The following is an 18065-nucleotide window of genomic DNA, read 5'->3' on the forward strand; positions in this document are numbered from 1 at the left end:
AGGTATATATGCAAGTCTACATGCACACAGTACCTGATGTATTTTGTACAGCAGGGTCTAGTGGGTTTTGCAGCAGAGGAGATTCGGAATGGTAGAAGGTTATATTCAACTCTTTATTTCCTGTCAGTTCCAACAGTAATGTAATCTACACTTTACCACCAAATTCTGGCTTCAAACTGTAAACAACCTTCTTTTCATTCTTATGACAGGTCCTGGGATTCCAATTTCCACTCTTTTTGAGAACCAGGGTGACAGAGGTACTGAAAATATCCTGCCTATTTCTGGATGCTTGTTTTTCTCATTGATCTTCATTATGCAGATCTCCTAATGCAATATTCAGGATTGTGATCAAGTAGCATTGCATCTTGTTTGTGCTTCAAAAAGTGTTAGTAAAATATCTAGTGTCTTTCTAGCTTTGTTAATTAGTAAAATCCAAACGTCAATGAACACAATGATGCCTTTATTTTCATTTCTGAGTCCCACACTTTTATGGCATCCCAATGTTTTACCTGTTTACGTATTATAGATGCAATTATTATATTGGCAATTCTTTGGCTTCCAAATATTGGTTCAAAGTTTGTAGAAGACATTATTATGATTTCCAAACTATTTCTTTTCACAGCTCAAGATTTTCTGATTATATATATATATATTATTTATTTTTTCTGTGAAGTAACCCTACCCTATGCGAGAGGCTACAGTGTACTATGAAGAGTTTGCAGTCTGAGCTACTGAACTGTGCTAATTAGAATTTGGATGCTCTTCAGCCATCAGAAGAGATTTCAGGGAAGAGCAGAAGCTCTTTCAGATGAAATGAGAAAAATACCCATTCAAATAACTGTTTCAGAGAAGGTGTAATTACACAAAATAGGAACTCCAGTAAGAAACACGCAGAGTCCACCTCTCTCTCTCTCTCTCTTTCTCTCCCTTTCTCTCTCTCTCTCCACCCCCTCTCTCCCGCCCCCCCCCCCCCAAGCCCACACACACACTTTTTACCTAAAAAATTCTTCTCAAACTTAAAAAGCTCTCAGTCTTGAAATGCTAATAAAAATACCATGGTCCAGTAAAAAAACTTAAGTGATTCAACTTTCCCCCACCCTTCCCCAATAATCAGGGGAAACCCACAGGTAGCTCTAATGCCAGTTTAGCCTTTATTAACATCTAACTGTTAAATGAATGGTTTTTGACCAGAAGGCACACAAAAACATGTGGAAAACAAATTCTGTAATATTGTTGAGCTAAATTAATCAGTGCTGTTTCATGTAGAAGTCAATTAATTGCAACGTAAGACTATTTTGACTCCAATAGGAGTTGGTACCTCTTAGTGTTTAATTACTCAAAAATGTTTATGGATGGAAAATCTTGCTCAAAGTACCTATTATAATTGTGCTAGAAAAAAAAAACACTATGTTCTTTGTTATTTCTTTTGCAGAAGGTTTAAAAACAGTGTATGTTTTTTTTTATATTTAATCCACTGTCATAGCTTAGTGTTTTCCGTGATTCATTACAACCTTGTGTATCAAGGGCCCCTACCATCTATCTTCTTTATCAAAGTAAGAATTATATGAAATGCAGCAAAGTGCCCAACTATAAATATGCATTTCTTAACCTCTCTGCAGGAGAGAACAATTTTAGTCGAGGGATCTTTACCACTCTTTCATGATGCCTCACCCTGCTGTTATTCTTCAGGAATAAAAACAAATTCAGGGTCTTCTTTGACCTTTTGGATGACTTTGTGTATTAATCTTACTTAACTCCCTTGCTTTTGTAATCTCTTCTGTGATACAAAACTATTTGTTATGGACTGGACTGCAAGCTGTGAAAGAGTGGTAGCGGATCTATTTTCATTGCATTTTGGCAGCATTTTGAAAATATATCACCCATGAATTTTAGTAGAAGTCCTATAGTTAAACTGACATAGACCAGTTTGGAAGCTCCCACCAGCATGCCTACAATTCATTTGTGGTAATGCACAAGTTTCAGGAGATTTGAGGGGAAGGATGGAAAAGGGTTCAGCTGAGTTTAGGTAAGTATCCAAAGCAGGATGATCTTTCAGCTATAAAAACTTGGTTGAGCCTGCAAGAACTGTCAGAGTACTTTGAAAGAACAAATTCCAGTGTTATATTTCAGGCATTTTCAGAGCACAATCTAGTTCAAGACATGCTGAGAGAAGTAATTGTATTTTTTTTTGTCACTTCCAGAAACTGGAAGTGCCTTCCATAAAAAATAAATAAAAAAATAATAATAATAATAAATCTCCTGAAGTCTATAAAAGTTCTATTTCATTTTGAAAATGAAGCTGAAAGTACAGATTTTTTTTATGTACAATATTCTTAATCCACCAATACTCTTGGAAAAATGCATATGCAAACAATACCCAGTGAATTCATGATATATAGCTCTGTGGTCTATGCTGGAAAATAACTAAATTATAAATAGTGATTTTAAAATTATATAAAAGAATCATAGAATCATAGAATAGAATCATAGAATATCCCGAGTTGGAAGGGACCCATAAGGATCATCAAGTCCAACTCCTGGCACCGCACAGGTCTACCCAAAAGTTTAGACCATGTGACTAAGTGCACAGTCCAATTGCTTCTTAAATTCAGACAGGGTTGGTGCAGTGACTGCTTCACTGGGGAGCCTGTTCCAGTGTGCGACCACCCTCTCGGTGAAGAACCTCTTCCTGATGTCCAGCCTAAACCTCCCCTGCCTCAGCTTAACACCATTCCCGCAGGTCCTGTCACTGGTGATTACAGAGAATATGTCAGTGCTTGCCTCTCCACTCCCCCTCGTGATGAAGTTGTAGACTGTGATGAGATCTCCCCTCAGCCTCCTCTTCTCCAGGCTGAACAGGCCCAGTGACCTCAGCCACTCCTCATACATCTTCCCCTCTAGGCCCTTCACCGTCTTCGTCACCCTCCTCTTTAATGTCCTTTTTGTACTGTGGTGCCCAGAACTGCACACAGTAATCGGGGTGAGGCCACACCAGCACAGAGTAGAGCGGGACAATCACTTCCCTCGACCGACTAGCAATGCTGTGCTTGATGCACCCCAGGGTACGGTTGGCCCTCCTGGCTGCCAGGGCACACTATAAAAGTAAATTGGGTCCCAAGCAAGTAAAGTAAATATATATATAAATATAAAGTAAATAAATATATATATATATATATTTAAAGCTGTCTAAGTTTGCAGCAATACATTAATAAGAACAGTTACATGGTATGTCTAGTATCTTTGTGGACATACACTATACAGTAGATAAGCCAAGGGTTTGCCTCATCCCTTAAGAAATTGAGTTTTCTATGTTTGTCCAGAAACAAAGTAGTCACAAACATATATGGGCTTAACCATGCTGCCCAAGAGTCTCAGAAGTTAAACTTAAGATACTGTGGTAAGCAAGAGAGGAGATACAGAACTGTTTTTTGCATTGTGTGGTGAATTTTACATTTCCAGCTTCTGCCATATAAGAAAACTGGAGAAAGTCATTTGCAGGAGATAGGAGTTTCCTCCTAACGTCTAGAACTCTAACACTCACAGGCAGTATGTGAAATGATTAGTGTTGCAAAATGTATATCCTATAATAATCTAAGGAATATTTGTGCATCATAATACCAGTGCCTTGCTTTTATTTAGCTATATGATCAAGCCCAAATAGAACTGGCTAAGCTGATTTCATTACTCTGCTTGTAATTTTTCACAGATTTCCTTACTGTTCTAATAAGACAAAATAAAGAAATCTCAATTAATGAAGAGGCATTAACAAATGAACTACTTAATATTTGGGCATTTCTTTTCTGTAGAGCTCAGAATATTAGAAGACAACTGGGAACTGCAGTCTTCTTTGCAAAAGATCAAACTGCCAAAAGAAGAAATTAACAAACTTGAAGTGGATGGTATAAGTAAGAATTACAGTTTTTATTATACTTTCTACTCATATTTTGCCTTCATTTTGTTGTAGTAAGTATAGTCTTTCCGTAGATCAAACTTGTTAGCCTGCCAGATTAGAAATCAGAGCCCTCATTTTGCCCTGTTTGACAGTGACCAATTTATCTGTCTCAATGTATCTATCAGTAAAATAGTAGTTAAAACACACCTCTGCTTTGTGACGCAATTAAAAAAAAATTCATAATATTTGTAAAGTGTTTAAATATCACATAAAAACAGTATATGTTTTATAGTACAGTATGGTACTAATGAAATGTGAAATGCAAACCGCCGTTAATGTGTTAAACATTATAGTGACTTATATACACTGTTATTTTCCCTAGTGACTTTACAAACAATATTCCATAGTAGTGAACCAGTGTAATGTTTTCAAAACCCAGGTCTCAAAATCTTAGCAACAGTTGTATTCCTAATTGTGCTTTCCTAAACACCTAGAAAACTGCAAACCTAGTGTTGGTGAACTAATAATTGAATACATAGCTTAATTAAAAAAAAAAATGGACACCAGTTTTTCAAGTTTATTCTTAAACAGTTTAATATAAACAATTACTTCTGTGGTTCTGTGGTTCACAATTCATCACTCTGTAGTTTGTGCTGATTGTTTTTCTATTACTATTTTATTACTATTACATCAAACTATGGATTATGCTTGGAGAAATCTTTTTAACCATTAACAGTATAATTTTAATTTGTCTTTTCTAGCTTTGTGGTACAAAATGCTTCTGCCCCCACAATTTGATAGATCCAAGAAGTACCCACTGCTCATTCAGGTGTATGTAACACTTCCTTTCTTTCAATTTTGTTGTTTTGTCTGAAAGAATGTTTATTATAATTTAAGGAAACCTAGGATATTTGTAAAATTTTATCAAGCAAAAACAAAGAACATTTTGTTTTTGTGTTTGTTCATTTGATATGTTTAAATATACATATCAATATGTTTTCATATTGAGATCGAAATGTAAACATACACATTTTCAATGTGAAATTATTGATTTCAGCTTTGTTAATATGGAAACTATGAGTCTGCTCAATTTTCTTATGAAAAACAAACAAAAAAACCTAAGCCACGTGGCCTAGTTTCTTTCAAAGTTTCCTTCTAAAGAGCATATGACATGAATTGAATTTATTGCTGTCTGGAAAGGCAACAAAAAATGCATTGGTGTAAAAAAAAATGAGACGGAAAAATAATGGGTGTGATAAACATTATATTGTCTGTTATTAACTAGTGATGATCCAAAGTTCCAACAATGCTAAGTATGTTTGGCTGAAGTTTAGAGTAGAAGATGAAGTAATTCATGTCCTCGAGGTCAAATACATGATTTGTATTAGGCATGTCTCCATATTGCTCAGCTATGTGGGGTGTGTTCAGCCCACAGCTCCCACAGCATGTTATTCCCTACTGAATCAAAGATTTGGTGATGGCCAGAAAGTGTAAGGAGCTATACTTTTTTTTTCCTGTTTTCTTTGTTAATGCATAGTATGTGTGGAGATCAAATGCCAAATAAATACAAACAAACAAACAAAAAGAATTGAAAAGGGCTGTTACACCTCATTTCTGTACCCAAGGAATTTGGAGATAATTAGAAATTGAGACTTTGAGACATACCTCCTACAAGTATTCCCCTTACAATGTATATCTGACGCTGTACCCCTTAATCTGAGCTAAAGCTAATGGTTTGCGTTAGGCATAAGACATTAAGGATTTAAATGAATTTTAGATAGCAAAATCTCACAAATATATGAAAATGGTAATGGGACTGCTTCTGTCTACTGAGATTTCTAAACCACAGCCATTCAGCAAAATATTTGTAGAGAAAATGTGAGATGTACCAATATCTATAATCCAGTATCTGGTAGTCATTTATACATCTGAGTTGAAAATGTGTAAATTTCCACCTTCAGGTATGGAGGACCTTGCAGTCAGAATGTAAAGGACACATTTAGCATTAGTTGGATAACCTATCTTGCAAGCAAAGAGGGAATTATTGTTGCTCTAGTGGATGGCAGAGGGACAGCATATCGAGGTGACAAGATTTTGCATGCAGTATATCGAAGACTAGGAGTCTACGAAGTTGAGGACCAAATATCAGCAGTGAAGTAAGTAGAATATCTCCCCATAACATTTTTGTATTTACACACCTACAAAAAGTAATGTGAAAAAAATATATATTAAATGTTCTCCTGAGCCTGTCTTCTGGAGAGCTGAGGGCTACAGGAAGTAAGTCTAGACTTAAGACTTGTAGAAATAAAATATTACTTGATGTCAGTGTGGTTTTATGTTGTGTACTAAATCCATTTACTACTAAGTTCACATTTGAACCTCAGCACTTCCATTTTGTAAGGGCATTATCAGAGGCCTCAGTCCTAGGCCTAAAGAAATATGTGCATCAGTGGTGAGAGGTAAGCTAATGTATTTTCCATTACTGTGAAGTTTTCCCTGAAGGGGAAACCTACCTCATAGGTAGTAACCATATTGATTAGCCAAAGATCCATATTGATGGACCACGGTGATTAGCTAAATATCAAATGTGGAGTTTGTAATAAAACTGAATCCTGACACTACCCTTTCAAGAGTGTAGTTAATCATAAACTTGTTCTCTATGCTGTCTTAAAATAGTAATAAACAGGAAGTGACTGAGGTCCTCTAGGAGATCTCCTCTCCCTCCGCAAGCTGCCCTTCTGCATCGAAACACTTAAGGTGTTCCAAGGAAAAAGAAGTCCCTAAGCGGAAGTTTTGGGAAGGGGGAAAAAAGCTGAGGTTTTGTAAAGAAAGTCTGTCTGTTAAGCTTACAGATGCAGTAGCACTACTAAAGTGAGCATTTAACGAAGTGTTAGGTTGAACCCCACAGAAATGAATGCAAAGCAGGATTAAGAAATCTAGTTTAGGTTTTGATCTTGAATTGCTACTATCAGAGCATGGATAGATTTTCGAGTGCAATATCCTTTCCCTCAGTAATGGACCTGATTCTGAGAAGAAAAGCTAGAAAATGGATGTACAAGTCCAGGTTTCCACAACCTTCTCTGCTTGCTTGTGAATGGTGCCTGTATTTACAAGTGTGTGTGAGGAGGGTATCTGTTCCTTCCTGTTACTGCTTTGTGATAATTCGTTTCCACCTCAATGATATAAACACACCATTATCTTTTTCAGTGATACATGAAACAGCATATCTGTGTATCGTTCCAGGTTTTTCGATATAATCTATTATTTTCTTTCCTGAAACTCTTAGCAGCAACATGCTTTAAAATATCACAGGACAGAGAAGTGGTTTTTTATTACTCTGAATCGTCACTCAAACATAAAATGCCGGAGACAGAGGGAGTCTAAACTGATTCTGCAGTTGCAGAATTTGCTGAGACGGGCTGTGAAGAAATGACCTCAGACTTCACACTTCCCAATTTTCTGTCAGCACCTAGACTAAATTTTTATTCAGTTAAATGCATTGCATTCCATCTCACTGATCTAACACATGGTTTAAAATGAATGATTTTTAGAAACAATCATATACTCTAGTGGGAAACCTTGGAGGAGCTTTTACTGTAGGAGGAACCCCATGGATTAAGACAGTAATTTTACAAATCTGAATCATTTTTTGGCTTATCTAACTTTGTCCCACCCATATTGTATTGGACATTTTGAGTATTGTCTGTCATTTGTGGTTGCCTTAGTAAAATACTGCTAGCAGCTGCTGGTGTATTTTCTGGCATGTATCTGAAGATATTTTATCTCTTGCTCTTGAATGTTGTCTTTTGCTTATGTATGATGTTTAAGTTAAAGAGTGGCTCTGGACAGTGTATCCAGGTGAATATTAAGTATAAGAAAAAACAACTTTTTTTACATGAAACCAGTTGTTCCTCTGGAACAAAAAATACTAAGAAAGTATTCATTTCAGCAATGATTGTTCTTTAAAGAAAAAATCTTCCTTTCCTCTGAAATGTCTTTGAGTTGAATAACTGATGCTTTGTAGAAATCTGACATGCTATGCTGATTGTCAGTTTGATCAAATTGCTGTGATGTTTGGAAAAAAGTGGAAAAAAAAATTTTTTTTGCTAATTGGTTAAAGTTTTATCAATCTTGGTTTGCAATAATGCATTAATTTCTGTGATTTTCTTTTCCACAGGAAATTTATAGAAATGGGTTTTATTGATGAGAAACGAATAGCAATATGGGGCTGGGTGAGTGGTTCATCTTTTTTATATCTATCTTTAAATAATCCTGTAGTATAATTTTATATAATTCTTCCTTTTTCTGTCCTAAATCTCTATAAAGAGATTGGCTGAAGACAACTTCAGGGACAGCATAAATGCCACACAACCCCTTTATAAACATTTTAAGATGTTCAAGCCATCTGGCTCAATTGTTTTTCTTCGTCATGAATGACTAGATTAAGAATGCAATATCAAGAAATAACTTTTCTTCCTTTCTCTCTTCCTTTCTTTCTTTTTCTTTCTCTCCTCCCTTCCTCCCTTCTGTCTTTCTTTTTCATTGCTGTTGTTTTTTTGTTTTCCTTGGCCCAGTTTCATTGTAAGAGGCTTGCCCAGAAACTCTGGGCAACTGTAATTGTAGGAGTTGCCTGATTTTAGAGAGCACATGAGCAGGGTTGCTAAAATCTTTCTATTAATCTAATATTTAAATTACTCTGGTCAGACAGCTATAACTAGGATAAAATGTGGTGTCATAAGGTGAAATTAAAGTGACATTAATCAAGTTAAGACCACATGAAAATACAATTTTTTTAATCACATCATATTTTATTTAACTACAGTGTTTCTGGAACCAATTAGGTGATTTCAACCATCTAAAGCATTGTATTCCAGTAGCAGATATATTATTTAAATAACAGCATTATTGCCAAACCTGTCGGTATTTTTTTTTCTCTTCTTTTTTTTCCATTTATTATTACCATTTCCTGGTCCATATCCTTTGAACAGAGTTGGAAGCTGTATCCTTATTTATAGCCTTCAGTTTGACAGGTATGCATGAACTGTACCACTCATCGTACTTTCAGACTCACCAAACTCTTTTGGATGGTAAAAGTTCTTAAATGACCACTAAGGCAATTCAGGTTTTGAACTCCACCTCTCCGACTCTTACAGTACATAGATTTACCTGCCTGATCTTAATCCTTTATCTGTAGCCTTGTGGACTGCTTTTTTTGAAGGTCAAATGAAGCAAGCAAATGCTCTTGAAAGGTTTTATGAGTTACCATTTCCTTAAGCATATCCATCGCTGTCGTTTCAAGCATGACTCTCAAGAGTAGAGAGGGACTAACTTACTTCTCTACAAATTAACTAAATTAATAAATAATGATCTGTGCATACTGCCCTTAATCATTCATATGCTATTGATAAGATTAATAATTTAAAAAATTCTGCATGACACACCCATCCCTCTATTCCAGAATAAACAGGAGCCCATTATTTCCCAAAGACCTTCTACAAGTATTTTCCAACCCCAGTTCCACATCCTATGTACAATCAAACGGAATGCTTTTTATTACAATATCTTCTCCTTTCTCAGCTTCTAGCCCCACATTGTTGCACATCTATTCTGATATCTAGGTTTACTTTGCCTGACTTCCATCAATGAACTTGTTCTTCCTTATTGGGTCCCAGTCTGAGGAATCGGGCCAGAATAGCAGCCAGCGGTAGAGACAAATTGCTCCAACTTCAAGTTCTCAAATATCTGAGCTTGTTAGTACTGGGGATGGAGATGGTTCAATATAGCAAACATTCAAAAAATCTAGTTAGATGGTAAGGGTGGGAAAACCTATGACTCTTCTTGGAGGGGCACACTGACAGGATGAGAGGCAATGAACACAAATTACCACAAGGAATGTTTTGATTGGGTATTAAGAAAAAAAATATATAACAACTGTTTTCAACATTGAAATATGTTAACTAGAAAGGCTGTGGAATTTGGATGTGCCTCTGATTGATCTCATTTAATTTTGAAGTTAGCCCTGTTTTGAGATAGTTTGCACTGATTAGATTACCTTGAATGACCCTGCCAACTTAAATTTTTTTATGATTCTAAATGCTAACAAGAGCAATATCCTGAGATAAGTGGTGAAGAAATAGTAAGAAAATAAGTGATTCAATAAAGCTGTCTAATCTCTGCCACAAGAAATCACATCAGATGAATTTGAAATCAAAAGGAAAAAAAAAAAAAAAGCTTTGTCCTCCGTGCATTCAAAGCAAACTCTTTACTTTGGAATTAGTTTATAAGAGTTTGATTTGGAAAACAAAATGATACTTCACCAATAATTTTAAACTGTCTGTGATTTCTTCCTAGTCCTATGGTGGATACGTAACTTCTCTGGCACTTGGATCTGGCAGTGGAGTATTTAAATGTGGAATGGCTGTGGCTCCTGTTTCCAGCTGGGAATATTACGGTATGGAAAATTGTCATAAACACTGACTTGGAAAGAGAGGTAGCATTTAATGACTTTCTAAATTAAATCATTGCAAGAGAATGTTAATACAAAACTTAAAGACAGTGCAATTACCTAGACATAAAACCTTTAAGACCTTAAGTTTAATATTTTCCGTGCTGAAAATAACTGATTGCAACTGTCAGTTTGGAACGGATTTTGCCACATAGAAGTTATGCACAGACAATTCTATATGCACATCTGTAACAGTCTGTAAAGTCCTCTTGATAAACACTATATTCAGGAATGATCTCCCTGAAAAAATCTTGTTAAAACTGAATTCAGAAACAGCTGAAATGTTTTTCTGCCCATAATGTAATCACAATGCACTTCGACTTCAGTTACTGCAGATGGCCTCTGTCAGGAATCAGTATCTCTGATGACTGCAGTTATTTTCCAAAAGCAGCGGAAAATAGAGGGACTCAGTTCTGTCTGATATCTTATTTTTTATTTTTAAATATTTTCCCTTTAGATGTTTCTCAACAACACTTCCAGTGTTGTTGTGTTACAAGACATATTTTTCTTTATTGACTAAGACTCCAAACTGTTTTGAGGAAACAACTCTGAGAGTATACTCCCAGGGCCTTGCTGTGTGAATAAAGCAGGCACATACGCACTTACTTGCAGACCTGTTAAGCTTTTGGCATGGTGTAAAGTAACCTTAGTGTAAAAAAGAATCCTGCCATGCATGTTTTCAATGAGCAAAATGTAACACTTTGAACACATTTACTTAGCATATGGTCGTTGCTAAGAAGTCTTGGTTATAAGAATTTTTTTTTGGTTAAATGGGAAGGATTGCTTCCCTGACTGCTAGCACAGACATTCCTTGTATTTATGGTGTTTTGCAAACAAAGGGAAAAACATTTGTATGACACAGGAAGCATAATCTTCATGTTTTCACTGGCATGAACATTTTTGAAGACAATTTCACTCATGATCACAAAATTATTTCCAGAGTGCAGGCATAAAACACTATTTTGCAAAAGTCCTTCAATAAGGGAAGAGTTATAAACATTTGTTCGGGCATTAAAAATTGGATGAAGTTTTTTAAGTAAAAGCAGATTAGACCCACACCATTGCAATCTTTACTTCAGCTGATTTTTCAAAAGAGCATTAAAAAATCTTGCTAAAAGCACACTGTAAAATCCAGACAGGCAAATGTACCTCCCCAAAGGAAGGAAGGAAGGAAGCATAACAAAGTAATGAGTCATGAGTTCTGGCAAACAGATCAAGTTAATATTAGGGTGAACTGTGTTAGGGGCAAAACTACAGGATGCTACATATTTGAGACTCCAAGCAGGGTCAGGATGTTACAGGATGTACTGGCCCCTAGAGCTTCTAAGTTTTGTCCTGCCCTCTTTTATACGGACAGATCAGAGTTTGCAGCATAATCTTTTCTCTGAAATCCTCCCACTCACCTCCATTTTCTGTCAGAGTTAATATAGCAGCTGAACAGTTATAAGGGAAGTTGCATTCAGGGACAACATATAGTTAAAAGCATTAAATATGTGACTGTTTTATTAAAATTCTCAATCTCCTTTTTCTTCCTCAGTAATTGACAAGCTGAATCTTCCACTTAGTCATTATAATGCAATTCTTGCTGACCTCAGTGGACTTGTTGTAGCTATACTGGTAGAAGAGAGTGGAGAATTTGGCTCAAAATACTGTAGAAATGCCAGCCATTCAAAAAGAGTTTATTTTATTGAAAACTCAAGCCCAATATGGTTGTTTGACACTGTGTTGACAACAGATATTGCACATTTTCTGTTTTCATTGAACGATAAAGAATTTTGATAAAAGATAGGCTACTTAAATTTTTCCGTATTTAGTTTATTACGAATTATCTTCAGGAACCTTACTTGGCTGATCTGGGAGACACAGTACACATCTTTAGCACTTGGTGGTAACATATATAAAGGATATATAATAAACCATGGGAACATGGCTATACTGAGTCATTTTCCATCCCTGGGGGAACTCTCACTTCTAGTTTTTCTCAAAATTATTCTAATGCAGTGTATGAAACTGGACAACAAGGTACAGGCCTGGCAGATGAGGGGAAAGCAGTGGATATTGTCTATATGGACTTCAGTAAGACTTTTGACACTGACTCCCACAAATCCTCAAATACAAACTGTTAATGTATGGGCTGACTGAGCAGACAGTGAGGTGGATTGAAAACAGGTTGAACAACTGAGCTCAGAGTGGGGTGGTCAGTGGCACAAAATCTAGTTGGAGGCCAGTAACTAGTGGCTTGGGAGGAGTGGATGATAAACCATAGTGTGATGCTGCAAGCCAGAGGGACCTCAACAGGTTACAAAATGGGCTGACAGGAACCTCATGACATTCAACAAGCAGAAATGCAAAGTCCTGCTCCTGGGGAGGAACAACCCCAGGTACCAACATTTGCTACCACCCAGCTGGAAAGCAGTTTTGCAGAAAACAACCTGGAGGCCCTGGTGGGCACCAAGTTGAACATGAGTCAGCAATGTGTCATTGATGCAAAGAAGGCTAATAGTATCCTGGGCTTCATTAGGCAAAGTATTGCCAACAGGTCGAGGGAGGTGATCCTTCCCCTCTATTCAGCACTGGTGAGGCCACACCTGGACTGCTGTGTCAAGTTCTGAGCTCTTCAGTACAAGACAGACATGGAGATGCTGGAAATTGTCCAACAAAGCACCATGAAGATGATTAAGGGACTGGATCATCTCCCCTGTGAAAAAAGGCTGAGACGTGGGACTGTTTAACCTCAAAAAGAGGTGCCTCGGGGGGATGTTATCAATGCCTATAAATACATCGAGGAAATGGGCACAAACTCACTTAGAGGATGTCCTGTCAACATCAGAAAACACTTTACTGCATGGGGAAAGCACTGGCACAGGTTGACACAAAGAGGTTGTGAAGTCTCCCACCTTGGAGGTATTCAAAAGCTGTCTGGACATGGTCGACATGGTCCTAGGCAGTCAGTTCTAGAGGATCCTGCATTGGTCCTGGTTGGACCAGATGACCTCCAGATTTCCCTTCCAACATCAACTAGTCTGTGATTCTGTAGACAATCTCAATTCCTTACTGACTACGATGGCCATCACCTCTAAATATGGGAGGGAAAGATGCCAGCTTTTCTTCATCAGAAAGCCCTGACTCCATTAAATAAATAAAATTCCTGTAATACCGCAGCTTGACCGCTCAATATGTGCTGGTTACTCTTTCAAGGAAAAGTCATAAAGAAAGTAATGCTCTTGTAGTGACAGCTGCTGCATCAATTTTCCACAGATTTTCATAACTACTATTAGTTAAATTACAAACATGCAGGCAGTTTAAAGACAGCTGAAACCGAATGGTTTCTTGGTGTTAGATATCGTTCAGTTATTCATGCTTGTGTTTTTTTCAAATCCGTTAATAGTCTTCGTTATCGTTAGGCAAAGGAACTGGGCAGACACCTGAAAATTAATTGCAAGTTTTTAAGTGCAAGCCTATATCATTTCCTGTTCCCCCATAATCGTTGCTTATATTCATTCAATGGGATAAGGGCAATGTTTTTTCCATATTAACTATATATACTCATACACATCCCAGGCTGGAATTCTGCTCTGCTTCTCTTTTTAAGATGTCAACAGTAGTGTGTGTTGTCTTTCTACCACACACATTTATTGGCTCATTGAACTTACTTCTGGAATTCAAACCAGTAGCATAAAGCAGTATCAATTAATTACCTTTATCCACAAAATGTTAACTCCACAGATGAGTATTGAATCACTATTTCTACAAGGACTGTTTGGAGGACATGTATTAATTAACTTTCATATTTTTTAGTATGTTTAGATTTGGTGTATTATGAGGAAACCAAGCAGAACAGATATAGTTAAAATAAACAGTCAATTTTCTATGTGTCACTGGAGGCACAAAAATATCTTTAGCTTTTTTCTTCTTTAATATCACAGCATCTATCTACACAGAACGATTTATGGGTCTTCCTGTAGAGTCCGATAATCTTGAGCACTACAAGGTGAGAATTCTCTTTCTGTGTTCATTTGCCTTAAACCTGAGTCACACTTCCATGGAAAACCATAATAATAAAGAAATAAAGTGACCTGCCAGCTCTCATAGTGGCAGCCCTGTAACAGCTAAAGCTGCTGCTGTGAAATTCTTATCTCTGTAGTTCCTCCTGGTTTTGTATTTATCAATTTTAAATATGATAAATTGTAGGATCCTTATTTTCTCATTGATTTGACAGTGCAAATCATTAATTTAGGAAAGAACTTATGTGAGAGAGGTTAAGATGTCGATGTTTTGGTTTGTACCCTTAACTATGGTATGCAAGCTGCTTCATGCAAATTTAGCTGTCTGATAATATCTACATAGTGAACAGTCAGAACCTCCGCTACCTGGAACAGATTGCATTTCTGCTTTTCTTCACATTGATAGGAAATCTGTAACTTCATCTAGCAGTGCACATACCAGCTCTGAATACAGACAGGCCTGAATTAAACCCAAAGAATTTAACTCAAAGCCTCCTATAAAGGTTTTTGTATCGTGTTCTCAGTACGTATTCTCCATCCTAACCCCAACAGCAGAAATGCTCAATACCAAACAGCCCTGGTAGAGCTGTCTAGGTAGCCAGGAACTGCAGAGTTCAGAGAATGCCACATGGTAGGTACTATGCTTTTTGTGAAGTTGTCATAAATGCATAGTTTTTATTAATCTCAGATTGAGATGAAGTCACTGCTGTTGTTATTATGCCAGTCCAACTGTTTGATTGTGATTACACCGGTTAATGGAAGCCTTTTGACTCTGTGATTGAGTGGTTGAAATTGAAGCTGCTGAACTGTTCACTTTTCCTCTCAACAGAATTCAACTGTGATGGCAAGAGCAAAGAATTTCCAAAACGTGGAGTATCTCCTCATCCATGGAACAGCAGATGGTGAGGTTTGCAAATGGTAGTACAAATACAGAGCCAGAATCACTTTGTTTGAAAAACATTAAGCATCTTTCTGTGCCTTTGATTAGGATGACTACCTAGATCTTTGTTAGATTTCCATATGAAATATTATAAGGTGCTTAGTCTCTCTTAGTCATGTCAACTGTATCACTCGATAATTAGTGGACACAACTTAATGCACTAGAATTTTATGCTTTGTGGTATTTACACGTTTCAACAGCCAATCACTTTTTTTCCTTTTTCAGATAATGTACATTTCCAAAACTCAGCACAAATTGCAAAAGCTCTGGTTAACGCACAAGTGGATTTCCAGGCAATGGTAAATAGCAGACTATTTTTCATTTTGAACAGCGTTTTATAGCTTTATCAATAAGCTTATCTTATATTTGGTGACATTTTTAAGAACCCAGTTCAACAGAACATTCTTCAAAATCTGGCATTAAATCTAGTTAGTGCATTTGTTACTCTTTATAAGTAATTTCTTCTTCAGAGGATTTGCCTGCTCTTTTTTATTTGTTTTTGTTTCTCTCTTCGCCTTTGGATGTTAATGAAATTTCTCTCATAAAGAATAACTTAGAGGCTTTTAAAATGAGCCAGGGAGAAGAATGAGAATCCAGCCTTCTTATAAAAGTTGCTGATAGCTAGTAAAAGAGAGGAAGATGAAAAAGCTGGCTTTTGGGATCAAATCCATCAGTGCTTCTGATGGATTCTCTTTACCTGGACATGCCTGCCACAGGCAGGAGGTGAAACACAGGGGAAAAAAGGGGAATGAAGTATCCAAATACTGTATCCAGGATGAGGGGGGGGGGGGGGAAAAAAAGCGTCTGCAAAATTTGCTTGGAGTAGTTGGAGTACCAGGTGCAGGCAAACAGAGAAACACATAGGCAAGAGGTTAGAAGATAAAAATGAGGAATGAACAGGGAAAAAGTAGTACTGAATTATATGTTAAGCAATGCTTCTGCACCTTCTTTCTCCAGACTAATGGCAAAAGGATCTGCCTGCTATCAAACATACTGGCCTTCTGCCTCAGACCACTTTCCCAGGTCCATGAACTTACCAAACAAGAATCAGACAGGGGTCTCCCTGTACTTGAGATTTGTAGGCCCTTTTGTGAATTCCCCATCTTCTAACTTCACTGATATTTTGCAAACCTGGTTTATTTCTCAAGTATCTGGGATTCTGTATGCAGTTGTAGTCATTCTTGTTCAGCTACAGTAAAGTCTCAGTAGAGTTAGAAGGAAAATCGAGGGAACATCCTTGATTTACTTTATGAAAGCAGGACATTTTTAGTCTAGTGAAATAAAATCTGAAAATTCTGTGATTGCTGTGGAGGATAACTACAGAGGGAAAAAAAAAAGCTATTGAAGCTAAAAAATTGTTTTAGCAGAAGAATAAATGTATATATAGTACTGACAAATGCATTGAGGTCGAAAGAGGAATTTTCTGTTAAAACAGCTAGGCTTTGGAACGAGCAGAATAAGGGGGAGCATGGCGAAAACCAACCTACTTTTAAGCTTCAGGTTAATACATTCACTACAAAGGGATCAGACTTTGCAACCCAAAGGTGTCTCTTACTCCTTAAATGAGAAGACTGAATGATTTTTGCTCTTCCCGTTTCTAATGTCATGGAAAAGTCTCTAATAGCAAACTGTCCTGTTGTAGTTAGGTGTTCACCATTATTTCTTAAGAAGTTAGCATAATTCATATCTTATTTGCTGTAATCATTCATAATGCTTGGGGTCCTGCTGTAATGCAGGATGTGTTGAACAGAAATGCACAACATTTAGGTGAAAGCTTATTGCTGAGAGCCCAGTATTCCTGTATTGCCAAGGCCATGCAGCACGTCAGGGGCATTTCATCCCTAAGGGCATCTCAAAGCTCTTCTGCCCAACTTGATACAACAGACTTGTCAGTATTGAGGCAGCAATGCTTACTCCTAGATTACAGAAAGTATAGAAACTTTGTTCTATATAGTAGAATCTACTGAAAAGGAAAAAAAAATTAGCAGGTCCCTCTGTTTGTTTACTTGAGGCATGTACTTTTTTCTATATGGTAATGAAATGGTGGAAATGCTTAACTATTACAGAATTGAAGAGATAACGTAGGGGCTTTATGGCTTTTTTTTCTTTCTTTCTTTTTCAGTGGTATACTGATGAGAACCATGGAATTCCAGGCCTTTCCAGCAAACATCTCTACACACATATGACCCATTTCCTCAAACAATGTTTTTCTTTGTCAGAATAGATGGGCCATTCAGAGCATGCTAAGGCATCTGATACATCTCTGGGAGAATGCAATGATAACAGTGCCCGGGTTATGTAGTTTTCAGGTGGATTGATAGCAGGAACTCTGAACTTAAAAACTTGATGTTTACATCCATTTTTTATATTGTATATTAGCAGATGTTGTGCTAATACATGTTTTGGCACATTTAACACCTGTTGGATAGAAAAAAATAAAATCAGAATGTAACACGGCATGTGCATTTATTGCCATCTTGCTTAAACTACATTCTGCATTCCAAAGCTAGGTGGTCCATTGCAAAGGTATACTGCCAAATGAATACACTTGCATTTGTTAACTATAACTGTAAAATGGGCAAGGACAATGAAAGTAGTACAAGTACCTAATTAACTTCTTAATAAGAACCAGTTTCTCAAAATACATTTATATTTCCAATTTATTGGAAAGAATCCAAGCAGGGATAGGAACACACAATATTTGAAGCCTAAGTATGGATAATT

The 18065-nt window shown here is 36.9% G+C and overlaps 1 protein-coding gene across 1 annotated transcript in view; it reads left to right on the plus strand.

Moving 5' to 3' along the window:
• Positions 1 to 17798, plus strand: part of FAP (fibroblast activation protein alpha) — a 40087-nt gene extending 22289 nt beyond the window's left edge. The window contains exons 17-26 of the mRNA XM_013171332.3: positions 210 to 257; positions 3807 to 3905; positions 4654 to 4723; positions 5854 to 6048; positions 8070 to 8124; positions 10244 to 10343; positions 14324 to 14388; positions 15231 to 15303; positions 15567 to 15640; positions 17464 to 17798. Coding sequence (XP_013026786.1) covers positions 210 to 257; positions 3807 to 3905; positions 4654 to 4723; positions 5854 to 6048; positions 8070 to 8124; positions 10244 to 10343; positions 14324 to 14388; positions 15231 to 15303; positions 15567 to 15640; positions 17464 to 17565 — 881 coding nt within the window. The 3' untranslated portion in view covers positions 17566 to 17798. The remainder of the gene's footprint in view (positions 1 to 209; positions 258 to 3806; positions 3906 to 4653; positions 4724 to 5853; positions 6049 to 8069; positions 8125 to 10243; positions 10344 to 14323; positions 14389 to 15230; positions 15304 to 15566; positions 15641 to 17463) is intronic.
• Positions 17799 to 18065: the final 267 nt, after the last annotated feature.

The sequence above is a fragment of the Anser cygnoides genome, chromosome 6 (assembly GCF_040182565.1).
Source record: "Anser cygnoides isolate HZ-2024a breed goose chromosome 6, Taihu_goose_T2T_genome, whole genome shotgun sequence".
Classification (NCBI taxonomy): domain Eukaryota; kingdom Metazoa; phylum Chordata; class Aves; order Anseriformes; family Anatidae; genus Anser; species Anser cygnoides.